The sequence below is a fragment of the Stegostoma tigrinum genome, chromosome 37 (assembly GCF_030684315.1).
Source record: "Stegostoma tigrinum isolate sSteTig4 chromosome 37, sSteTig4.hap1, whole genome shotgun sequence".
NCBI lineage: Eukaryota > Metazoa > Chordata > Chondrichthyes > Orectolobiformes > Stegostomatidae > Stegostoma > Stegostoma tigrinum.
Window position 1 is genome coordinate 6,863,304 of NC_081390.1, and position 27,175 is coordinate 6,890,478.

Consider the following 27,175-nt stretch of genomic DNA (forward strand, 5'->3'; position numbering starts at 1 on the left):
ATCTCAGTTAGTTTATATCTCTCCCCCTGCCTGTCTCTCCCAGTGAGTCTATCTCAGTTAGTTTATATCTCTCCCCCTGCTCGTGTCTCTCCCAGTGAGTCTATCTCAGTTAGTTTATATCTCTCCCCCGCCTGTGTCTATCCCAGTGAGTCTATCTCAGTTAGTTTATATCTCTCCCCCTGCCTGTGTCTCTCCCAGTGAGTCTATCTCAGTTAGTTTATATCTCTCCCCCACCTGTGTCTCTCCCAGTGAGTCTATCTCAGTTAGTTTATATCTCTCCCGCGCCTGTGTCTCTCCCAGTGAGTCTATCTCAGTTAGTTTATATCTCTCCCCCTGCCTGTGTCTCTCCCAGTGAGTCTATCTCAGTTAGTTTATATCTCTCCCCCTGCCTGTGTCTCTCCCAGTGAGTCTATCTCAGTTAGTTTATATCTCTCCCCCTGCTCGTGTCTCTCCCAGTGAGTCTATCTCAGTTAGTTTATATCTCTCCCCCGCCTGTGTCTATCCCAGTGAGTCTATCTCAGTTAGTTTATATCTCTCCCCCTGCCTGTGTCTCTCCCAGTGAGTCTATCTCAGTTAGTTTATATCTCTCCCCCTGCCTGTGTCTCTCCCAGTGAGTCTATCTCAGTTAGTTTATATCTCTCCCGCGCCTGTGTCTCTCCCAGTGAGTCTATCTCAGTTAGTTTATATCTCTCCCCCTGCCTGTGTCTCTCCCAGTGAGTCTATCTCAGTTAGTTTATATCTCTCCCCCGCTCGTGTCTCTCCCAGCGAGTATATCTCAAACAGTTTATATCTCTCTCCCGCCGGTGAGTATTTCTCAGTTAATTTACATCTCACCCCTGCCCGTGTCTCTCCCAGTGATTTCTCGGTCTAGTTTCTATCTCTCCCCCTGCCCGTGTCTCTCGCAGTCACCGTGCCTCAGTTTCTCTCCCTCCCCCCGGCCCACAGTGATTGTATCTCTGTCTCAGGGGAGCCCTCTAGCGCTGCGCTGATCGCGGCGGATTGCAGTTGGAGCGCTCGGAAGGCAGCGGTGAGTCAGTCGCTGGACTTGCAGTTGCTGCCGGAGCTCTGAGACATCCCGCGGGCTGGGAGCATCCGCGGGTCCCCGGGGCCGTGCGAGGGCGACATCAGTAAGTGATGGAGGGGAGAGACGGGGCCGGAGGTTGTTTGCGGGGGTGGGGGCTGAGGTTGTAACTCTGCGGGATTTGGAGGACCCGGCGCTGCTCACTCCCAGACCCTGACCTCTGCTTGCAGAGTTAAATGGAGCGACCCCCACCTCAGTGTAAACAACAGGCTCAGCTTCAAAATGTGGAGTTTAGGAATATTTCAGGACTATTTTCAAGACAGGCAGAAGTATAAATGTGACTTTTTTTGAAGGAGGGGACGAGTCGGTGGGCTGTTACCGTTCCTGCATTGCCCTGGCTCCGGTGGTATTTTCTGATTCCCGCTCCCTGGTTGTGTTTGCAGTGACAGGATAAGCTCGTCCTCATGTCTCGGACCGTGCCAGACACCGCCTGCCTCCTGGAATGACAGCCTGGGTCATCCTGCCCGTTAGCCTGTCCGTCTCCACCATCACAGCGCTCTGGGTCGTGTGAGTATCCTGCACCGTCAGACACTCAGGCAGAGAGAGAGAGAGAGAGAAAGAAATATGCAAAAGAACAGGCATTCACACAGGTACACGCACAGACACAAACAGAAACACACACAGATATATTCACAGTCCCACACACATAGTGACACTCACTCAGCCAGATTTACCCAGATACATGTACATGTAGATACAGAAACATAGAAGGACACACACTTGCAGGCATGTGCACACACAGACGTAAGTGTGTCAGTGTGTATACATGCAGACACATACACAGACTGATACACAGAAGCATACATCTGCACACATATACAGACACTCAGACACATGTACAGGAGATACACATAGACAGCTGCGTGCAACTTCACACAGACACACACATGGTCACATTCTCACAATCACACACACATGCACACACAGACACACACACACCCTACTGCCTCCTAATAAACAGTACACTCTCTCCACCTCACTCCTGTCTCGATATTTTGCAGCTATCACCAGTCACTGTTGCAGCTTCTAGTTGCAGCCCTCAGCACTCTATAAATATCTACTTGCTCTCTTCATTGCCAGTGCTTATCTTGTTGAATGTATTGTTGACTCTCAATACTATCTGTACTGTTGTTTGTTCTCAGGACTGACTGTACTGCCATCTCCTCTTGATGCTGTTCAGTCACAAATTACAGCCTATGTGGCTGTAACCTCAGTAGACTATCCCTGCTTAATCTTTCGGGGCCTGGCTGCATCCTTTGATCTGGTTGCATTATCCTTCTCCAAAACCTCTGCCTGTCATCCAGCCTGATCCATTGAGTGCTGGCTGGAGAATCATTTACAATGGCTTCTCTACCTCCTCCTGCGTGGTCTCCTCTAGTGTTTCCTCCAAGGTTCACCCTCCCATTTTTCATCCACACTCAGCTCCTTTTGCAGATCTCTGAAAACCCGCCATCAGCTTCCACATTAAAAGAAACGCAAAAACCCACAGAGGCGGAAAGCTGAAATAAAACAGAAAGTGCTGAAGGACCTCAGCCGATCTGGCAGTGTCTTTGGGGAGATAAATAGAGTTCACATTGCAAGTCCAATGTGATGTTTCATCGGAACTGAAGAGAGGTGGGAAAGTGATGGTCTTGTGCTGTTGATAAAGGTAGCAGGGAGCGAGTGAAACAGAAGGGAAGGTCAGGAAAAGGTTGTAGGACAGGGGCAAATAGAGTTCACAGATGTCACAAAACAAATGGCAAAGGGAGTGGTAATTGTTACAGAGAAGAGGAAAAGTACAGTTGCAAAGTGGGTGTTAATAGCACGGTGGCTTAGTGATTAGCACTGCTGTCTCACAGCGCCAGGGACCTAGGTTTGATTCCAGCCTCGGGCGACTGTCTGTGTGGAGTTTGCACATTCTCCCTGTGTCTGTGTGGGTTTCCACCAGGTGCTCCAATTTCGTCCCAAAGTCCAAAGATGTGCAAGTCAAGTGGATTGGCCATGCTAAATTGCCTGTAGTTTTCAGGGATGTGTAGATACATTAGGCATAGAAGTACAAGGATAGAGTAGAGTCTTGGGTGGAATGCTGTTTGGAGGGTTGGTGTGGACTTGTTGGGCTGAATGGACTGCTTCCATACTGTGGGGATCCTATTTTTAAAAAAAAACTGGTCATCTCTGCTGCAAGTAAACCGTGCAAATGAGACACAGGATTTAGCAAGGGAGGAGTATTACCAAAATGAAGGAGGGTTTGTGTCTGAAGCACAGCCTGGGTGTACAATTTGAGGCTTCCCTCTCTTCAGTCTGCAAACGTGCCCATCACATCTTAGGGGTACTGTGTTATTTTAATATACACCATCTTGCTCTCGTGCTAACATTTCTGCCCTAGGCATGTTACATTGTTCCAGGGAAGTCCAGTGCAAGTTGCAGAATGACATCTTACTTCTGCTTAAACAGTTTACAGCCTTTGACCTGTAACCTTCCCTTCTATTCCACTTGTTCCTCTCCACCATTTTTTACTCTGATACAAAACCCATCAGTTCTGAAGAAGAGTCATGTAGGAATTGAAATGCTCACTCTGTTTCTCCCTCCGTAGATGCTGCCAGACCTGCTGAGTTTATCCAACACTTTCTGTTTTAATACCAGCTTCCACACATCTACAGATATCCCCATCGACTGTCTCAACCTTTCCACCATCCCTGATTGCCTGATAGCAGCTTTGGCTGACCTGAAGTTTCCACTAATCAAAATATTGGGAAGATTGGAGTCTTGTCTCTATTTCTGCCACGCATTCTGTTCTCTTGTTGCTAACTTTATCCCTCTCACTGGTAATAGTCTGAGCTGAACCAGATTGTTTGTAACTTTGGTGTTGGACTTGACCCTGAGAATGAGCTTCTGACCACCGACTCATGCTGCCTCTAAGATCCTTTATTTCCACCTCTATGACATTGTCTGACTTCACTTCAGTATCACCTTCTGAAACCCTCATTCATGCTCACTCTCAACTCAACTGTCCCCTGCAATCCTGGCACAGCCACCGACCTTGAAATCTAAATAAAGTGCAGCTTGTGCTAAGCTCAGCATCCCATATCCTGACTTACACTCTGTCCTATTACTCCTATCAACTTCTGTGCTCACTGACATGCATTGGTTTCTGGTCCTGTGACAGTTTAATTCTCAAATTCTCATCCTTGATTTCAAATCCTTCCATAGCCTCATCCTGCCTCATCACTGTAATCTGCTCCATCCTCACAAGCCCCTGAGGTATCGGTCACCTTCCAAACCTGGAGGATTGTGCATCCATAATTTTCCCTGCCATGCCATCTGTGTTTGGTGAAATAGGCCCCAAGTTCTGAAATTCCTCCTCAAAGCTTATACACTCCTCTACTTTTCTTTCTCATCCTTTAACACGCTTCTTAAAATCTAACTGTTTTGGCCAACCTTCTGGATGTCTGTCTGAATATCTCCTCATGTGGCTCAATTTATTTCTCAATTTCTTTATACTGTGTAAAGGTGCTATTTAAATGTAACTCATTCTTTGCGAAACAGGGAGTTTGGATGGTCATCTATTAATATAGTTTGTGTGGTAGTGGAGATCAGACCAACGAGAGGTGACTGGGGAGACTAGGTGACAATGCAGACAAGTGAGAGGAGCTCGCAGTACAGATTTCCTCAAGAGTTGGTGACGGCACAGATTGAGTTGAAACCCAGTGACTCTATAGACTGAATCTACAATATGTGACAGATAAGACCACAGTCTACAAATAACATGCACGTTGATTATAATGATGTGGAGTGGGACCCCACTAAAACAGGGACATTGACAGATCATAGCAATCTGTCATTCACTGTCGGTTTTATTTGTACTGCCACTTACTCCTGATGCTCATCACTGTCACCTTCTCTCATTACAAGCTTCACTGCGTCCTGTTGTCATTACTATATGTACTGTTATTGTGGCTTGACACAGGCCATGCTGTTACCAATGTTTGATACAATCTGTATTGGCGTGTCATGTAAACCTTCCCTTTCTGTGTCTTAAGTTAAAGCATTCCCCATTTGGGCAAATGTCCTCTCATTTAAGAAACAGACAAGGAAATTTCAAATGGACGTCTCCAAAGACACAAGTCAGGAATGTGATAGAATACTTCCCACTTGCCTGGAAAAGTCCAGATCCAGCAATGTTCAAGATGCTCGACTCCATCCAGGACAAAACAACTGACCTAAATGACACCATATGTATCATTTTCAGCATTCACTCCCTTCACTACCAGTGTACGTTAACAGCAGTGTATTTGGAGTGATGTGAAGATCGAGGGAGGAGAGCGATGTGGTTTAAGAGGGTGGGACAGTCATGTGATATCACCTCCAGGAATAGGTGCAACTGGAGATGGTCACCTTAACTGAGATTCCCAGATGGGGTAGCATTGCAACATTTTGGTTTGGCATCATGTCAAGTGTAACTCCCATTGGGGATTCAGACCTGGCTTGCAAATTGCTCATTTGGGGCTCCAAAACCCTTCCCAGCCACTGCCCAACACTTCTCAAATTTCCTGTTCTTAATTAAAATACTTACTGAGACCTGAAATAATTTCAGCAGAAAATTTAGACTCACGCAAATGATGTTGAATAGAGGGAGTTGTTAAGGCAAGAAATGGACCTGTCCCATGAGACAGACATTTGAATCAGCGTGGTCGTGCCTGCAACTCAAGGCAACCAACAAGAGTTGACTGGATACTCAACTGTAAACCTTGCCTTCAAGCAGATCAAATGATTCACTGAATTAAAATCTGTAGTTAGAAACACACCATAAAAGGTCCCCAAAATTCTTTCAGGTCAGCTGACTTTACTGGAACAGGTATGATCTTAAAGGGAGGTAGTAGGAACTGCCGATGCTGGAGAATCTGAAATAACACGGTGTGAAGCTGGATGAACACAGCAGGCCAACCAGCATCAGAGGAGCAGAAAAGCTTGATGTTTTGGGTCGGGACTGAAGGAGGGCCCCGACCCAAAACATCAAGCTTTCCTGCTCCTTTGATGTTGCTTGGCCTGCCGTGTTCATCCAACATCACACCGTGTTATCTCACGATCTTGAAGGGTCTGGACAGGGTCAATAGCTGGAAGATGGGTCCTCATGTGGGGAAGACTAAAATGAGGGAAGGTGATTAATAAGTAAGAGGTCTCCTTTTTAATATGGAAATTAGAATTATTTTCTCTCAGATGGTCATTTAAGTGTGGAATCCTCTTCCCCAGGGCACTATGGCATTTGAGTCTTTAAATTTATTCAAGGCTGAGCTAGATGGATTTTTGATGGACAAAGGAATCAAGGATTGAGTTTTTACAGGAAGTTACCAAAAGGGTTGGTGAGGGCAGAGCTGTCGATGTTGTTTACTTGGACTTTAATAAAGCCTTTGACAAGGCTCTGCATGATAGTAAAGTTAGATCACGTGGGATTCAAGGTGAGCTTGCCAGTTGGAGACAGGAGACAGAGAATGATGGTGGAGGGTTGCTGTTTGGACTGAAGGCCTGTCACCAGCAGTGTTCTGAGGGAGCTAGCTCTTCTTTTATTTGTCATTTATGTAAATGATTTTGATGAGAGTATAGAAAGCAAGGTTAGTAGGTTTGCAGACAACACCAAAATTGCTGGCATAGTAGACAGTGAAGAAGGTTTTCTAAGATTACAAAGGGATTGTGACCAAGTGAGTCAATGGACTGAAAAATGGCAGATCACATTCAATTTAGATAAACATGAGGTATTGAATTTTGGTATAACAAATAGGCAATGGACTTATACAATTAACGGTGGGACCTTGGGTTGTGTTGAAGAACAGAGGGGCCAAGGGGTTCAGGCACATAATTCTTTGAAGTTTGCATCATATATGCTTAAAAAGGCATTTGGCACACGTCTTTATTGCTCAGTCCTTTGAGTATAGAAGTTGGGAAGTCATGTTGAGGTTGTGCAGGATATTGATGAGGCCTCTTCTGGAATACTGTGTCCAGTTCTGGTCACTCTGTTACAGGAAGGATATTATTAAGCTGGAGAGTGTTCAGAGGGGATTTACCAGGATGTTGCTGGGGATGGAAGATTTGATTTATAAAACAAAAGGCTCGATAGGCTGAGACGTTTTTCACTGGAGTGTAGGAGGCTGAGAGGTGATCTTATAGAAGTTTATAAAATCTTGGGGGATATAGATAAGGTTAATGGTATGTGTCTTTTCCCTAGGATGGAGGTTTCAAGACTAGGGGGCATTTTTTTTAAGGTGAGAGGAGAGAGATTTAAAGAAAAAACATGACAGGGCAATTTTTTTTACACAGGGTGGTTTGCGTGTGGAATGAACTTCCTGAAGAAGTGTTGGATGCGGGCACCATAATGTCTAAAAGACATTTTGGTAAGAAGGTGAATGGAAAAGTTTAGGAGGGATATGGACCAGGAGCAGGCAGGTTGGGCTAGTTTAGTTTGGGATTATTTTTGGCATGGATCTGTAGAACCGAAGGGTCTGTTTCTGTGTTGTGTGACTCTATGAGGCTATGATTACAAAGGCCTGTCAGGAAAATGTGAGCTAAGAGCACAATCAGATCAACCTTGATCTTACTGAGTGTTGCAGCAGGCTTAAGGGGCTGGAAAGTATTCCCTGTTCCTAAGTCCTATGTTTAAATAGTTTTGAAGTGCAGTGATGAACTTTAATTTGCTGAACCCATATTGTTGGGAGTGGGTGGAGAAGAGGTATGTTCACGTGTACCAGTCTCTCTCGAGATAGAGAGAGGAGGGTTGCCGATTAGCCCACATTAATCACTCAACACAGTTACTTCAACACAGTTTTGTGCTTGGTGTTGGGTTGATATGTTTCCCAATCAGCTGATGCTGTTTAAAGGCAAACATTGACCGGACATTGGGAGGGAGGAATTCCCCTGTTTTTCTTTGAAGTGCTGGGAATGTGAACAGATAGGCGATAACATTTAGACTGGAGCTTGAGAACTGCATAATTTGTTTTGTGGTTGGTTTGATACAACCTTTTATTTCGACTGATCACTTACAGCTTGGACTGCTCAGGAGAGCTATCATTTACCTTAATTTTAGAGCTGGGTTGAATTAAATCAGTGGCTCCAGGTGCCCTTTATGCTACTCAACTCCAGATTTCGAGGTATACTCAAAGTAACATATGGAAAAAAAATTTAATGGAATTAGGTAGAATTACTAAAGATCTCCAAATCCCTTAATGATCATTTGCAATTATAACCACTTTTGCTGGTTTTAAATGTTTACAGACATTCCTGCCATGTTGTATTTGAGCATAGGCTGTTTGTGCAAAGTTGTTGTTTTAATGTTTGTTCATGGGATGTGCGTGTTACTGGTTGGTCAGCATTTATTGCTCTTGAGAACAGGTTCGAGGTTCCGATCAGGTGGGCTGCTTCATTCTGGATGGTGCTGAGCTTCTTGAGTGTTGTTGCATCCACGCTCCTCTAAACAATGAAGGAGTGTTCCAATCACCTGTGCCTTGTAGATGGTGGACAGTCTTTGGGAAGTCAGGAGGCGATTTACTCACTGCAGAATTCTGAGCCTTGGACTTGCTCTTGTGTGTTAGTATGTATATGGCTGGTCAAGTTCAGTTTCTGATGCATGCTAACCCCAGGATGTTGATAGTGGGGAAATTGAGTGACAGAAATGCCATTGAATGTCAAGGGGTGATGGTTAACTTCTCTCTGCTTAGAGCTGGTCATTGCCTGGGTCCTGTATGACCTGAATGTTACTTCCCATTTAGCAGCTTAAGCCTGGATATTGTCCAGAACTTGTTTCATTTGACTGCTTCTGTTTGTGAGGAGTTGCAAATGGTGCTGAACATTGTGCAGGCATCAGCCAACACCCCCACTTCTGACCTTATGATGACAGGAAGGTCATTGATGAAGCAGTTGAAAATGAAAGGGCCTGGGACACAACCCTGCAAGTTTAGGAGCTCTTGTGGCGCAGTGATGTTGCCCCTAACCCTGAGCACATCCGGGTTCGAGCCCCACCTGCTCCAGAGATGTACCATAACTTATCTGAACAGGCTGATCAACATCTGAAAACAAAGAAATGCTGACGCTGGAGTTCTGAAATGACCAAAATCAGCAATTGCTGGAGAGGCTGAGCAGGTCTGGCAGTGGGAAATCTCTGGGGTGAGAAGACGGTGTCAACATTTCTAGTCCAGTGATCCTTCTTCTGAACTGGTAGCAGATAGGAAAAGGCAGCATTTATGCTGATGATGGTGTGTGTGTGTGTGTGTGAGGGGGGGGGAAGCGGGGAGAGGTGGTTGCTGGGGGTGTGGTGGGGTACAAGTGAGCATATAGGTAGAGAGGAAGCTCAGTGAGAGAGAGAGAGAGAGAGAAAGAGAGAGAAGGATAGGTAGACAAAGGGATTGTTGATGGTAAGCTAGGGAAGAAGAGAAGCCACATAGGTGATAATGGAGACTATGAATAGTCAAAAATAGATCGGCTGTACTGAAAGCAGACCATATAGGATCTGGGTGTGGGCAGGTAATAGACCTAGAAGCAGGTGTTCGGGCTCGACATTGATTAAACTCTACAATGAGTCCTGAAGGTTGTGGGGTCCCCAAGCAGAAAAGGAGATGCTGTTCTCTCAGCTTGCGCTGAGCCTCACTGGAGCACTACTGCAAGCCCAAGATACAAATGTTGGCCAGCGAATATGGTGGCTGTTGAAGTGGCAGAGAAAAGGAAGTTCAGGGTCATCTTTATGGACAGAACATCAGTGCTCTGTAATGCGGTCACTCAGTCTGTGTTTCCTGCCCTTAACAATATCTACCCTTAAGGTTTATTGTGAGGAAGAGTAAAGGGAGACAATGTAAACTAAATAGTACAGTTTTAAAAAGGAGCTGGTGACTAACGTTTCAATGCAAATGAGTCTTTCTAGAGTAGTTGAAGTAAGCCTTCAGAATTATTCACAGATGCGAGGGAAGAATACCCATTTCAGCTGGTGCCTGAAGACCATTATTTGACGATGAGCATCATTATAAACAGCTTATTGACAGCTCGTAACGAATATATGTTAGCAGGCCATTGAGGTTTAGGATGCCACCTGGTGTGTGAAACTGCTGAGCATACAACCTGAAATCCCACTCAGATCAATAAATTCACTACTTGCTGGAAAGTGCACCATCAATGTCGATAAAAACCTGAGAAATAGGTAGAGGAGTAGGTCACATTGTGCGTCATTCGCTATCATGGAAAAACATGTACATGAACTCAAATTTCCTGCCCTGCTCCCATATCGCCTTACTGCTCAAAACTGAATGTTAATGTGCGGTGGTTCATGTGCAAGGACATTTAGGTTCCTCTGCATTCAAAATGAAGAAATGAAATTGGGATTTTTGTTTTGGTTTAATTTTTTGCGGATGGACATAGTAAAGGAATCTCTCTCTGCTGATACTTAATGTCTGTTGAAACTCAGTATTCTTCAGATGTATCTGAATTGATGTGGACGTTGAGAGTTACCGTAATCATGATTTGTAGGATAGGTGCAATCTTAAACTCTGATACTGTCCTAATGTAGTTCTTTAGGTGAAATTTAAAGTTCATTCTCAAAGGAAACTGTTCAAAATGATTATAAACCCAGTAAGTTCCTGTCCATCTCTCCATGGCAGCTAGAGAAGGGAAACAAACTTCTTTTTGTTGAAAATGAGAGCTGCTGGAGTGAAATCTCTTGCAGGTCTAGAGGAGAATCCTACTGCTCTCTGACTGTCTCATTGAAAAAGCTAGCTTACTCACTTACACCATTGCCTTGGCTTTTCCTCATAGGCCATGCAAATGTTTACTTTCCCCTTTAGCAAGATTCAGGACCAGCTTAGAAAGTTTGAACCTGGAATTCTATTGTTAGATGTCGAGTACCTTCTTCAGTTGATCTTTGTCCAACTCCCAATGGATCAGACCTCATCAACCTCAAGGAAACACAGCTTACCCAAAGGTAGACGCCTGCTTTCAAGTCCCCTCATTAAATTGTAGGCCTGTACCGAGAGATATAATTTCCTATGTACTAATACACACAGCGTGAGATTCAGTGTATCTGACACTCCTGATAGTGTCTGTTTTGAAGAAGTTTAAGATTTAGCCTGAAATGCTTTTCCTCAAAGCCTGATAAAGTAATCAAGGCTTGGGAATCTTGGAGTGAGGTTTGTGTCTCAAATAGAAATTGTTTAGAGCAAAAGAATTTCCTGTTGGATTACAAACTGCAGCACTTTGTTGAATTGTTTGAGGAAGCTGCAATAGCCAGTTGTTAGGCTGTGGGTTAAGTTTTCATCTTCAGGGAAAGATACCTAACCTGCTGTCAAGAAGCAGGTCAGTCAATCAAATATTTTGATTAGTCTGCATGCTTCAACGTTTAATAGATTTTTTGGTTTGTCGCCTGCTGGCTGGTTTTCCAGGACAGTGGGAATGCAGCAACTGTACCAAGGCGAGGCAAGTCTGTTCCAGTGGCTGAAGAATTTTCCAGCTCTCCTTGTGGGCCAGGAGGAGAGAAGTGTTCTCTAACTCAGCCTCTCTCACAAATCTCCCTGCTGCTCCATGATTGGCCTCCCTGTTGAACATGATAACATGATAAATTCAACTCCCCTCCTCCCCCTAGGTATCAATTCCAGGTGACTCTCCAACACCACGACACTCCCTCCACTCTCCCTCTCTGCTCAGAGCTGTGTCCTCCCCCTAGGTATCAATTCCAGGTGACTCTCCAACACCATGACACTCCCTCCACTCTCCCTCTCTGCTCAGAGCTGTGTCCTTCCAGAATCAGCCTGTTTGCCTGTCAATACATTTCTGCTTTGCCTTTTCTGGCTTTGTTTGCTGCTTTGCAGAGCTCACACCTCCTCAGCTATCTCACTAAATAGAGGGTTGGAAATATCCCTTAAATCAGTCAGCTCTGGATACAAGACCAGAGCTTTGAAACGTCTCCTGAGCGCCATCTGGAAATCATACACCCCAGCCTTGTGTCACACTTTCTCCCTTCCACTTTCTTTATTCAGTTATGGGTTGTGGATGTTGCTAAATAGGCCCTGGAATGAGTGGTGGTGATCTGCCTTCTTGAAACCACCAGGGAGTCCACATTTTGTAGATACTCCAGTGGCAGCAAAGGAACAGGGATAGATTTCCAAGTCAGGATAACGTGTGACATTGAGGGGAACTTGCAGACAGTGTTCTTTTGCGTTTTCTGCCCTTGCCCTTCGAGGTGGTAGAGATGGCAGGCTTGGAAGGTGCTGTTGAAGGAACCAGGACAAGCTGTTGCAGTGTATTTTCTAGACGGTATGCACTGCAACCTTTGTGCATCAGAGGGGCACGGAGTAAATGTTTAAAGTGGTGCATGGGGAACTGAACAAATAGGCTGCTTTGCTATGAATGTTGACAAGCTTTCTGAGTATTGTTGTCACATAGCCAAGTATTTCATCACACTCCTAACTTGTGCCTTGTAGGTGGTGGTTGTTCTCAAATAATGTCTGGATCTATGTCTGTATTTAAAATCTGCCACACTGCCTTTAATGTGGAACTGGTTAAACATTTGTAGACTGCAGTGAAAAGATGTTTAAGTTGAAAACTGAGTCATTATCACTGGGAGCCAACTCCAAGATAAATAGTCATTATTGCTCCCAAGCCTAAGGGGAACTGAAAGCACAAACTTGAGGGTTTCTCACAGGTTCCAGAAGTTGGTGTTACTTTCAGTAATTTGCAAAGACGTCTTAGAATAAATCAAGCTTGCATTTTCATCCAAAAAGCAAACTTCATTTTCTTTGGCGTCACCTGCTTCCTAAAGATTATCTTGATTGAAAAACAATTTTGTAATAATGTATCTTTACACTCGTTACTCTCTTTGGAGAAGGATATGGAACATTAGAAGAAATTTTCACTCTAATTAAGAATTTACTTTGAGCTGTGTGAATGCTTCTCTGTGGCCAACTCGACCCAGAATCAGTTTTGAACCCAGGGTCATCCAGCTCCCAGGCAGTAGTGCAACCAAGCGAGGTACTTGGACTCTGCCAGACCAGCAACTGAAGGGTTCTCTCTTACTAACCAGCCAGGAATCTTTTGACTACCCAGTTGGCAAGAACAGGATAAAACATAGTATTTACATTAACACTTTTCACCCATTGGAAATTCAAAAGTGCTTCAAAATCAAGTACTTTTGAAGTGCGGTTGATTATATTGAAGTCAAAGATGGCAGACATTTGCCATCAAAGTCTCACCAACTACAATGAGCTAAATGACCGAGTTCTCAGTTTTGCTTTCAGGTATTTTATAAATACACTGTTCAAAAGTATTGTTGCATGCCTCTGGTGTAGGTGGGACTTTGAGCTGGGAGGCCCAGGTTCGGAGGTTGGGACAGTACCACAGCACCACAAGAGCTCTCTGTTTTGCCTCTAGTCGTTACATACAAATTATAAGCAGAAGTCAACCATTCAGCCCATCGAACCTGTTCTGCCTGTTAATAGAATCACAGCTGATTTGATAATGGCTTCAACTCCACTTTCCTATCCACCTATACTGTTTGACTCTCTTGTTGGTCAAGAATCTAACTCAGCCTTAAAAAAATAATCAAAAGACTTGCCTCCACGGGTGTCGGGGGAAGTAAATCCTTTTGATTCATGACTATCTGAGAGAAAAGAAACTTCTCGTTTCCATGATAAATCGGAGGTCTCTTATTCCTAAAGAGTATCCTCTACTTCTTGTCTCTCCCATAAAGGGCAACATTCTTTCAACATCCATCCTGTCAACTCTGTTCAGGATTTTATATATTAATAAAGGTCTGCTATAGTTACACTAAATTCCACTGGAACCTTTAAGATCAGACATCATAAGATCATAATGATATAAGAATATAATATTATAAGATCATAACATCAAGCTTTTCCTTATGAAATAACTGCTTCATTCCAGGAATAAGTCATGTGATAGAAATTAAATCAGTTCCTCTGAACTACTTCTAATGCCTTTTGATCCTTTTTCAAGTAAAGAGACAAAACTCTACACAGTACTTGAGATGACAAAGTGTGGAGCTGGATGAACACAGCAGGCCAAGCAGCATCTTAGGAGCACAAAAGCTGACGTTTCGGTCCTAGACCCTTCATCAGACCCTAAGATGCTGCTTGGCCTGCTGTGTTCATCCAGCTCCACACTTTGTTATCTTGGATTCTCCAGCATCTTCAGTTCCCATTATCTCTGATCGCAGTACTTGAGATGTTGTCTAACCAACAGCATGCACAATTTTAGCAAAACCTTCCTGATTTACTGTCATCTGCCTTGCAAGAAAAGACAACAGGTGGTTGTGAACCTGTGGAATCATTTACCACAGAGGATCTTAGAGGCTAGCTTATTAATTATATTCCAGGCTGAGATAGACAGATTTTTAATCAGTAAGGGAACTAAGAGTTAATGGGAAAAGTGGAGTTGAGGATTAATGATTAGCCACGATCTCATTGAAAGTTGGAGCAAGCTCGGGTGGGTTGAATAGTCTCTAATTGACTTGTATGTCTTATTCCATTTGCCTTCCTAATCACTTTCTGCCCCCACATACTCACTTTTTGCCACACAGGTACTATGGTAAGTTGCTTTTCCTCATGTAATGTCATTCAATCTTTTACATCCTTTTGCCAGGTTGTGTACGATTTGGGTTCAACATTTGTACTGTTTGCATCTTTAATAATGCAGAGCTCCTTCAGTCTGTGCTAAAGTGTCAGCCTTGATTACAGGCCCCCCATCCGACAACAGAAGCTGAACCTATGGCCTAATGACATTGAGCTAAGCTGATATGATGGTATCTGTTGGATGCGAGGCTCTTTCCAGGACAGAACATTTTGTACATGAATTATTCTGATATAGCAGAAAATTGAAGTTATACAATATAGACACTGATTAGCTTTTGTTATTTGAGTGAATTCCCATCAACTCTCACTATACAGTGGGTTATCGTTACCACTTTGTTTAAAACTGCACAGGCACACTGGTGCCTGCGTCACTGTTCAGTTATCGTCAAATGTAAATTAAATGTGAAAGGTGCAAATTGTACACAGGAAAACCTTGGCCTGTGCTGGCAGGGTTCAGGATAATGGGACACAGCTTTAAAATTAGACCATCAGCAGTCAGGTTAATGTCAGTGGGGGAGCAGAAATTTCGAACTGTTGTCTCTCCATGCTGCCCAAATGCTGCAGAGTGGTCAAACTGAGATAGATACAGTTCTGTTAAGCTAAGGCATCAAGTGTTCAGGAAGCAAAGTGGGCAGGCAGAGTTAAGAAGCAGATCAGAAACTGAAAGCTGGATTGGGCTTGAAACGCTGAATGGCCTTCTCGGGTCTATGTGAGTTAACTTGAGATTTCTGTTTGCACCCTCCACTAGCCGTCGCTGGGACGTGCCGAGTTGCTGGTGGTGCTGAGGAAAGAAATGGAGGAATGGAATGACCAATTGACTGACTGCCTTCTGATTTGTTTTGAACAGGTATGCGGTGGCAGTACGGAATCACCATGTTTGCCCTGTGGATAACTGGTATGGTACCCTGGCATTTATCTCTTTGTTGTAGAGGGATGGGGAAAACAGCTGTTTTGGGCTTCCCAGCTGTGTGTGTGAGATTGCAAACTGGGTTGGGGGTTGAGGGGTTGTTAGTCTAGGGCCAGGATACACAAGAGTAAAGAGTACGCTATTTAGGGTGGAGCTGAGGATTAATGTTTTTCACTCAGAGGGAAGTGAATCTTTGGGACTCTGTACCCCAGAAGATTTGGGGAGCTTGGTCATTGAGTATTTTCAGGACAGAGATTGATAGACATTAATGGATATGAGGAAAGTACAGGAAAGTGACCTTGAGGTGGAAGATGAGCTATGATCCATTGAATGTTGGAGCAGATTTGATGAACCAAATGTGCTAGCCCTGTTCCCATTTCCTGTGTTTTTATATCTATCCTGTGGAGTTGCCCACATCAAACTGACAATATCTGCTCAGTCCCCATGTGCCTTCTGATAGATTATGTTGATATTGATAGATGTTGATTGGGACTGACTTTCGCCTGTTCTAATGTTGGTCACTTGGCTAGAAAACGGCAGCACAAGCTGTTCATCACAGGATCAGTCCACCTGTGTTTTACTATTGGAGAAGGAAATAGAAGCTGGGGAACTTGGGAAAATACATAGGCATGACTTGAAAAGAGTTCATATTACAGAAGAGGAGGTGATGGAGATCTTAAAATGCATAAAGGTAGATAAATCCCCAGGACCTTGAGGTGTTTCCCAGAACTCCGTGGTAAGCTAGGGAGGGGATTTGCGAGGCTCGTTACTGAGATATTTGTATCATTGACATCTATGGGTGAGGTGCTAGTAGGGCCCTGGCGACTGTTACTGAACAAAGAGACCTAGGGGTGCAGCTGCATTGTTCCTTGAAAGTGGAGTCACAGACAGAAAAGGTGGTGAAGAAGGCATTTGGCATGCTTGCCATCATTGACCAGAACATTGAGTATAGGAGTTGGAATGTCATGTTACTGCTACAGAGGACATTTGGTGAGACTACTTTTAGAATACTGCGTACAATTCTGGTCATCTTTCTATAGGAACAATGTTTAGATTTTAGATTCCCTACAGTGTGGAAACAGGCCCTTCAGCCCAACAAGTCCATACCGACCCTCGGAGCACCAGACCCATCCACTATAACCCACCTAAACTACACATCACTGAACACGATGGGCAGTTTAGCATGCCCAATCTATCTTTGGACTGTGGGAAGAAACTGGAGCACCAGAGGAAACCCACGCGGACATAGGGGGAATGTGCAAACTCCACACAGTCACTTAAGGCTGGAATCGAACCTGGGCCCCTGGTGCTGAGGCAGCAGTGCTAATCACCGAGCGAGCTTGTCTTTAGGCATGAAAATAGGAGTTTCTGACATATCTTACTGCCACTAGAACAGTAACCTGGTGGCTTGGACTAATGTTTTGAAGCATGAGTTCAAATCTCACCATCACTGCTGTGGAATTTGAATTAAATTAATAAATCTACAATGAGAACAACTAATCTCACTAATGGTGATCATGAAACTGTCATTGATTGTCAGAAAAACCCTGTAGCTCACATTAGAGAAGGAAACCTGCCATTCTTACCCAGTCTGGCCTACAAGTGACCCAAGGACCCACAGCACTGTGTTTGATTCTTAACTGCCCTCTGAAATGGCCCAGCAAGACACTCAGCTCAAGAATAATTAGGAATGGTGAACAAATACTGGCTTTATCATTGAACCAACATCCCCATGAAAGAATACATAAAAAATAAGATAAAGGAAATTCCTGATTGAGATTGTGCCCTTCCCTCATGATGCATGTGTCTAGTTCTTCAATTCTGTTTCCAATCTTTTGTGTGGTCACTTAAATCTTGATTGTACCTTCTTAAATACCTCCTTTTTCACTTGTCCTTTCTTCTGATCTGGTTTTTAATCATTTCCTGCATGTTTCATTTTTCTCTGTTGTACTTTTGCCTCTCCAACCTTACTCATTTTAGTTTTTGCTTCTTCCTCGTTGCTATCTCAGTCTAATCTGCCGCGATTGTTTCCTTTGTGAGGACTTTGAAGATTCCTCATTCAGGCACAAGCTGTACCTGTCTTAGTCCTGGAATCTGGTACCTTCCCTCCGATGTTATCCCTGCAGCCAGACAATTATTCCAGTCGTGTTGCTATTCTTATACTGATGAGCATGTGTGAGAAGGTCTTTATTGCTGCCTTTGAGATGCTGCTATTTCATCCATCTCCTAGTTTCTACCTCTCAGACCTATCTGATCCTCAGGGGAAGGTCAGTTAGCTCAGTTGGCTGGATAGCTGGTTTATAATGCAGAGTGACGTCAACAGCATGGGTTTAATTCCTACACCAGCTGAAGTTACCATGAACGACTTTCCTACTGAACCTCTTCCCTCACCTAATACATGGCGACCCTCAGATTAAACTATCACCAGTCATCTCTTTCTCTGATGAGGGAACAGCCCATTGCTCTGGTATTACGGTAATGAGTTTGCTTTTACTAATGCTTGGTTTTTGGCTCCAACATGAACCAAGACTTTGGACTTCTCATCATACTCCATAATTCTCAGCGTCAGTTTTGTTGTACCTGGCACATAGGAAGAAGGGCATCACCTTGACTCTCAGTCGGGGCTATGAAACCAGCTATTAGTCCTCTGACATTGGAATCCTGTGCTACCCCTGTCCATGTTTCTATTTCAGAGTGCTCCTTGTCAGTCTCCCACCTTCTAACTTCGGTCAACTTGAGGTCTTAAACTTGCAGCAAGTCCAAATACACTATTGCTGCTTGTGCTTGCTAATTCATTTCCAATCAGGAAACATCTTGATTTTAAAATTCTCAATCTTGTTTTCAAATCCACACATGACCTTCCCCTTTCTGTAAGAGAAGAGGTAGTGACGTAGTTATAACATCACTGGCATAGTAATCCAGAAACCCAGGTTAATGTTCTGGGGATGTGAGTTTGAATCTCATCATGGCAGACAATGAAAATTGACTTCAATTTAATAAAAGAAATCTGGAATATAAAGCTAGCTTACTGACAGTTGCTATAATACGTATTCATTGTCCATGTTTACTCGGCGTGAGCATCGTGTGATTTCAGACTGACAGCAATATGGCTGACTCTCAACTGACTGTCTGTCTGAAATGTCCTGGCAAGCTGGTTCCAGTCCAGATAATAATGGAAAAAAACAAAATTCTAGTCCAGCCAGCGACATCTACATCCTGTGAATGAATAAATAAAAATATCCTATTATCCCACTACTCTCTGAGATATCTGCTCCCTTCTAACTTTGGCCTCGTGCTTTCCCAATTATAATTGCTGTCCTTTTGGTGATGGATACTCAGTTTCCTCGGCATTCATCTTTGGAATTCGCTGCCTGTAGATCGCTGTCTCTCCACTTTCCCTGAACTTGCCTGTTTCATCTCCTGACTCTCCAAAGCCTGTCCACCATCTCCAAGGCACAAGTCAGGAGTGTGATAGAACACTCCCCACTTGCCTGGATGGTTGCAGCTCCAGCAACACTCAAACAGCTTGACATCATCCAGAACAAAGCAGCCTGATTGATTGGTACCATGTCTATAAGCATCCAGTCCCTCCTCCACTGACTGTCAGTAGCAGCAGTGTGTGCTGTCTACAAGGTGCACTGCAGGAATTCACACAAGATCCTTAGACATCACCTTCCAAACCCACAAACACTTCGATTTAGAAGGACAAGGGCAGCAGATACTGGGAACACCACCACTTGCAAGTTCCTCTCCAAGCCACTCACCATCCTGACTTGGAAATATATGGCTATTCATTTAGTGTTACTGGGTCAATATCCTGGAATTCACTCCCTAAGGGCATTATAGGTCAACCTACAGTACATGGACTGCACCAGTTTGAGAAGGCAGTTCACCACCACCTTGTCAAAGGGCAGCTAGGAACAGGCAATAAATACTGGCCCAATCCACATCACTGAGTGAATAAAAAGAATTGGTCAACTATCCTAATTTTTTTTGGCACAGTATCATATTTGGTTTTATGGTACTCCTGTGAAGTGCCTTGGAATGTTTTATTACATTGAAAATGCATGCACATATAAGCTTTTCTTATCTCCTTCTCTTTTTCTTTCCCTCCCTCCACCTCGTTCTTATCCAGTCCATGTTAAAACAGAACAGTGGCCACACTGCATTCCTGGCAGCTAATCGGTTGCTGGTAAATGTCTCCCATTGAATGACAGACCCCATAAATCCAAGCAGCTGCACAATTCTGATACACTAGGCTGGATGCTAATCTGAACTCTGGTTAGCTTCCATGTGCTTCGAAAGACATAACTGTCTTTGACCTGCAGCTTGTTTGAGGGCTCGTATTCATTGAACTGAATGGAAAAGCTTGGGTGGTTTCAGCCTCTACAGTAGAGTGTACAGCCAACGCCACACTAATGAGATTCTTCCTGAACTCTGATGTTTTCTTAATGGCTCAGGAATGTAGCAGAGAGGTCAAGCGTGCCTTAAAAATTAAACTTAAAACTATTTACCCCAGACTTGAGTTTGTTTGAAAACCAATAATTCTCTATAGGACCTGATTCAATCTGAAGGTGATTATTTTACTTGTTCATGTTGTTGTATTATGGCATAGATTCCAGACTTGACAGGCCTGTATCTTTAAGACAGTTCCATGGTATCAGAACATGTGACGCTCCAGTAATAAAGGTAACTGCCTCACCTTCAGCCCCTCTCTCTGTGTAATGAAACTAGTGTAGTCAATTGATTGGTTGTGTGTGAAATATATAGTCACACTAATAAGCATTGAACCCAGACTATGTATGTAAGCTTGTGATATTACAGACTTCTGACTAGTAGTGTAAATAAGTTTCAAGATATCTGACTCAACGTCTGTGGTATAGGTTGTGTGTGGCTAATAAATGGTAAGAAATGAACATCATCATGATGGCAGCAAGGGAACACTAAATTCTTATTGTGATTTAAAGATTTCAAGGGGATTTGTAGATTGGGATGTTACTTAGCAAGGTGACAAAACTTTTGCAACCAAACCGACTGGCTCGGCAAGCAAGCCTACAACCTCCTATTGTGACTGATAGTTAGTAGCAGTAAGTGAATGCTGAAGACTGAACAGGTGACAACAATGTTACAGTTGAGAAAAGTCTCTTTCCTAAAAATTACCGACCGATTTGCCCAAATTTAGAGCTGAAGTTCCAATACAATTAATACAGATGTGCAGCAGCCTTGATTTGATTTGATTTAAGCTTTATTGTCATGTAGTCAAGCACAGTTGTATAAGAATACAATGATTGGTACACAATGTTACTGCAACTGGATTTTCTACACATTCTAGACCAATGTCATCCAACAGAACATAACTGTTATTTGTCATGAAATGGTGGACACTGTCTTGGCTGGTGAGAGAAGTCACATCTCACATAATGTTCCACTCAGCCTGTTCATGGCTGGAATATTTATTCTAGAGTCAAGCAGTTCCAGATGTCATTGGCCTGGCACAATTTCTTCAAACTTCCATCGTTCTTGAAAGGTACCTGGGTACAAAACTTAGGTAAAAGTCGTCATATAGAGAAACAAAGTTAAAAGTGAAGCATTACCGTTATTCTTAGAATAAGTAGAAAAATAAATAAAGTTAAAAGTTAACATTACAGTCCTTTCTAGTTTCTAGTAGACCTTATTTTCAGGATCTATGATTGTAAGTAGCTGACCTTTGCTGAAGGTCATGCTTCTGCACTATCTTTGGTGGCCTAACCCTGCAAAATTCCTCTGGACCCCTCTGGATTTCCAGGACTCCTAAGATAGTGCAGAGAGACTCTTCTTCATCAGGGCATTTGAGGCACAGTTATAGTTGAATAAAAAGGCTGCTCTTCTGGTTGTCTGCTTCCTCTGCACGGATGTCCGTCCATTTCACAACATTGTTAAAAAGGAAATCTGCATGAAAACTCCAAAAGAGTTACATGTGACATTGCTGGGATCTCCATTTTGGTGTCACTGCCATTGGAAGACTTCAGTCTGTTACTTTTGAAGAGTAAAATGAGGGAAAAATTGAAAAGAAAAAGAGACAGAAAAGGTTAAAAAAGAGAAGAGAAGGACAAAGCTGGCAAAAGAAATAATCAAACACTGCACTCTACTTCTTAAAAAAATGAACAGACTGCAAAGAGAAATGGAAGGCAAGTACTTAACTGTGGATTGGCACACCTTTGACATTCTGTCAAAATTTCAGTTATTTGAAAAAAGTATTAATCTTTATGGATCATCAGGTAGCTGACAAAGAATGACTGGCGATTAAACTTCTTCTCATTTTGCGCACTAAAGGGAAAAGAAAAGTAAAATCCTCCAGTTTTTCAGATGATGACCACAAAACTCCTGACAAGTTTCCAGATCTTAAAACACCAACTCAGTTCAAATCACTTTCAGAATACATTGGCTTGAGTTCATGTTGTACCTCCAACGCTCAGGTGAAACCATTGAGCAATTTGTAGGTAGGGGTATTTACCCGAACATGTGGACAATGATTACATCAAAGTCGATTCTATGACTCTGTGACTGAGCCAAAAGGCTTATCAATCTGATCATTGCCCCCACATTGATCAAACTTTTCTGAAAGGCACAAACCCAAAGTAAATCCCATTGACACTGTGCTAGAAGAACAATGGAAGGTTGAAGTAATTGTGCCAGGCCAATGACATCTGGAACTGCTTGACTCTGGAATAAATATTCCAGCCATGAACAGGCTGATTGGAACGTTATGTGAGATGTGACTTCTCTCACCAGCCAAGAGAGTGCCCAGCATTTCGTGACAGGTGACAGTTACGTTCTGTTGGATGACATTGGGCTAGAATGTGTAGAAAGTCGAGTTGCTTCACAAAAATGAAAGCACAGTCTAATGCTCCACAGCAACATGTGAAGAAGGGCCAACCGAGGAATGATGCCAAAGAGCTTCCCTAGTTCTGTCTATGGCACCCATCATTTCCACAAAGTCCAAGTGCTAACCACAACATTACCACTTAGAGACCGTTACATTGTACACATGGTAAACCTGACCTACTGCATGGACACCTTTAGAAAAGCTGACACCTTTACCTTTGTCCATGTGATATATCCCAAAGGAGTGGAGAACGTGCCGGTTATGTCAGTTTGACACTGGTGCCAATGCAAATATTATCCCTTTACACATCTCACACTCAGGGAACTGGCACAATCAGTACAGTCCACATAAGTTAACTGCTTACAATGGATCCAACACCCCATGCACCCACACTGTCTATTTTAAACACTATTACAAATCCTTGAGACAAACACCTAGAAAGTTTTGACAGCTATGAGGCCCTTTTAAAATAATAAAATGTGAGGCTGGATGAACACAGCAGGCCAAGCAGCATCTCAGGAGCACAAAAGCTGACATTTCGGGCCTAGACCCTTCATCAGAGAGCTCCTGAGTTGTGCTCCTGAGATGCTGCTTGGCCTGCTGTGTTCATCCAGCCTCGCATTTTATTATCTTGGAATTCTCCAGCATCTGCAGTTCCCGTTATCTCTGAGGCCCTTTTAAAGTAGTTTTTCATCCCCTCAGTGGCCGTGATTTAGTCCCCAGTTCCCTGAGGCCTGATTGCTGTATTAATAATCACTGTTTGTGAAAATGGTTTTCTGCAGTTTTAAACACCCTTCCCACTTTCCCCTCCACCACACCCCATGTTAAAGGCTGGACAGTAAATGCCAGTTAGTCAGAATCTAGATAGATATATTTAGCTCCACTAACCACAAAATTCTGCTATCCTTCTGATAGGCTCTTTACATGCATATTTATACAATTATCTAGTAAATTCTTAGGAATTGTGTGCCTTATTATTTAATTCCTTTGTATTCAATATCCTCTTAACAAAATTTGATATTAACAGATTCCTTTTTTAGCTCCCTAATAAAAGAAGCTATTCATACACAATGATACAATGTACAATGTATTGTCATTTTGTACTATTATACAAACAAACTTTGTCAGTCTCTATATTCTAACCTCCTCTTAAAACAAAATGGTTTAATATGGCTTGAACAAATCTTTGTTCTCACCATTCATGATAGAAAAAAGGCACCTCTCTTTGAGGACATCCAACAAGTTTTTTTAACAAGTACTTGTTGTAAAGCAATACGCAAGCTGGTGACTTTTGTAGACCCATTTTATTTCAAAATCTCCTTTCTTTCCATCATCTTGTTCACACTCATTAGATCTATGCTGAATCTCTTTTCCATGACATTTCCAGTTGAGTGGGCATTGTCCCAAAGCAAACAGTCATCAATAAAACATTCTATAGGCACATTTTTGTTCCAAATACTCTTTGTAAAGGAGTCCCTCCCGAGTACTTGATAAATGCAGAGCCATATTTGTTGTCTCAACCAGTGTAAGTATCTCTGCAGCTGACGCACTTTTAATTGTTCTCTTTTACTTTTCAGCTCCTACACTAAGGGACAAAACTTGTTTCTCCCCCTTAAAAATACAATGAATCCTGCTGTACCTGAATAACCATCAGGAAGATTTACATGTGATGCTTCACTAAAACTGACTATTCTCATGCCTGTTGGGTCATCCAGGACCTTCAATGCCTTAATTGCCTTTAGTACTCTTATAGCTGTAGCATATTTCAACATGTTGTTTAATTCCAATACACATGCTATCCCCCTGATTGGTTAACTCTGCTGGCTACAGTGTGGTGCCAATAACACAGGTTCAATCCCCATGGTCACCAAGCTTGCTAGCTTCCTAATAAGAGATTAATGATCCGTACTTTAGGGTTCTTGTGCTGCAGTGGTAATGTTCGTACTCGTGGATCGAAAGAGACAGATTCAAATCCTACCTGCTGCAGAGGTTTGTTATAGTACCTCTGAATAGATCGACTAGAAAAGTAGGTAGAAAGATAAAATTTGAATTCCCATATATCACAACACTAATCCGGCTGGGTTTGAGTGCATATCTAGTGTAATTGCCCAATTAAACTTCTCCACTGATTCGCTGCCTCCTTAGCACACTTCTTATATTGAGTGTGGCACAATTTGATCAGGATCCCGTTAAGATTTTCTAGGTAAGATTCAGGGTTAGTCTCTATTTTGTCTGATATGTGCTCATGTATAGTTAAAAGCTGTGTAGAGTTTTGTCCCTTTACTTGAAGAAGGATGTACAGTGATTGGAATGATGTGAGCTTGGGGATTGCATAGAATATGAGTTCCCTGATTGGGGCTGTTAACCAGGTCCAATCAGGGAGCCCTGGCTGACACACATAAGGAGGGTCAGAGGTTCTGCTCAGCTTAGGACCTGGCTCTGAGCTAACTGGGTCAGTGTCTTGTACTATGCCCATTTAAAAAACGGGTGACTTGGTGACAGGACACTGGCTTTTATGGAGTTATTTCAGGATGTAATTGCATTGGAGGCAATTCAGAGAAGATTTACTAGACTGACTGCAGAGATGAGAAGTTTGTGTTATGAGGACAGATTGAGCAATTTAGACCAATATTCTCTAGAGTTTAGAGGAAATCTAATTGAGGTACATAACATACTAAGGGGGATTGACCAAGTGGATGTTTCACTTTGTGGGGCAATCTAGAAAGTCAGGTCATTGTTTTAGTCTGAGATGTGGCAGATTTAAAAACCGCGATGAGGAGGAATTACTTCTCAAAAAGGAATATCCCCAGGGTGGACACTAGGACACTGAATAAATTTAAGGAAGAAATAGTGTTTTAATGAGTATTGGGTCAAAAGGTTATGGAGAGTCAGCAGGAAAGGCTGAGATTAGATCAGCCAGGATCTTATTGGATTGTGGACTGGGCTTGAGGGGCAGAATGGCCTACTCCTGCTCCCAGTTCTTATGTTCGCGAAGTCTGATTTCCAGTTTTGAATTCTTTTAACATTTTACCCCTCACTAATTTTTCAAATGCCTCAGGTCCCCACCTCAGGAAATCATTGACATGCATTATGAAAATAAATTCTAATTTTTCTTCACTGTCCCAGTAAACCATTGCTGGATCTGCTTTCAGTTGAACATATTTTTTAGTAGGCCAAACCCACCAAAAAACCTAGCCCTGCATATATTATGTAACCCGTAGATACATTTATTCAACCTCTGTAATTTCCCTTCTGTATCTCCAGCATCTTTTGGAAGCTTTGAAAATATTTCTGTTTAAAGTCATTCCCTGTGCAAACGAATGTTGCTTTGATATCAATGGGTGTGTTGCTAAAATCCTTAAATTTGTTTTTTCTGCTGTCAGGGTGTCTACTCTCACTTCCTGCTCACCCAGTCATTTGTCGAATCCTTCAGCACCAATCTGGCCTTAGCTTTTTATGTATAATCAAAACAACTTCTTCCTGTCCATATCCATCTATGGGACGATGCTGATATTCTTTTAGCTGATACCCACATGTACACCCCAGATTTCCTCCAGCCATGTAATCTTGTTTCTTGGCACCTTCTATTGACTTCAAACTGGTTTCTTGTGACTAAGTCTTACTGATCGCAATGGCCTCCACTCCTGGTGGTTTCATTGGTTTGTACTCAGGCTCTGTAACAGAGATGGGTACCCATTCAGATTCTGTAACTGGGATGTGTACACATTCAGGTTCTGTAACAGAGATGGGTACTTATTCAGGCTCTGTAACTGGGATGTGTATACAATGTATTGGAGCTCTGTAACTGGGATGTGTAAAGAGTGAAAAGTGCAGTGCATGTATTGGAGGTCTGTCATTGGGACATGTACACAGTGTGTCAGAGCTCTGTACCTGGGACATGTACACTGTGTGTCAGAGCTCTGTAGCTGGATGTGTACGCAGTGTGTTGGAGCTCTGTAATTGAGACATGTACACAGTGTGTTGGAGCTCTGTAATTGAGACATGTACACAGTGTGTTGGAGCTCTGTAACTAGATGTGTATCCTCTGTTGGAGCTCTGTAACTGGGATGTTTGTCCTGTGTTGGAGGTCTGTAACTGGGATGTGTACACAGCATGTTGGAGCTCTGTAACTGGGATGTTTGTCCTGTGTTGGAGCTCTGTAACTGGGATGTGTACACAGCATGTTGGAGCTCTGTAACTGGGATGTGTACACAGCATGTTGGAGCTCTGTAACTGGAATGTTTGTCCTGTGTTGGAGCTCTGTAACTGGGATGTGTATACTGTGTTGGAGCTCTGTAACTGGGATGTGTATACTGTGTTGGAGCTCTGTAACTGGGATGTGTATCCTGTGTTGGAGCTCTGTAACTGGGATGTGTATACTGTGTTGGAGATCTGTAACTGGGATGTGTACACAGTGTGTTGGAGATCTGTAACTGGGATGTGTATCCTGTGTTGGAGCTCTGTAACTGGGATGTGTATCCTGTGTTGGAGATCTGTAACTGGGTTGTGTGTACTGTATTGGAGGTCTGTGACTGTGATGTGTATCCTGTGTTGGAGCTCTGTAACTGGGTTGTGTGTACTGTATTGGAGCTCTGTAACTGCGTTGTGTGTACTGTATTGGAGCTCTATAACTGGGTTGTGTGTACTGTATTGGAGGTCTGTGTGCCCAGATTAAATTAGTTGAGAAGCTTAGGCAATATGTTTACCATTTGTTGTCTGTCATGGGAATG

General features: G+C 43.0%; 1 protein-coding gene across 3 annotated transcripts in view; it reads left to right on the top strand.

Annotated features, from left to right (window-relative positions):
• Window positions 1-707: 707 nt before the first annotated feature.
• The window catches only part of LOC125467419 (transmembrane protein 150A), a 93,647-nt gene continuing 67,179 nt past the window's right edge, over window positions 708-27,175 (top strand). The window contains exons 1-3 of one of the 3 annotated variants that reach the window (XM_048563221.2): window positions 708-803; window positions 1,465-1,588; window positions 15,521-15,568. In XM_048563221.2, coding sequence (XP_048419178.1) covers window positions 1,524-1,588; window positions 15,521-15,568 — 113 coding nt within the window. In that variant the 5' untranslated portion in view covers window positions 708-803; window positions 1,465-1,523. Of the gene's footprint in view, window positions 804-1,020; window positions 1,128-1,464; window positions 1,589-15,520; window positions 15,569-27,175 lie in introns of those variants that run through there. The other 2 variants (XM_048563220.2, XM_048563222.2) reach the window with 2 other exon arrangements.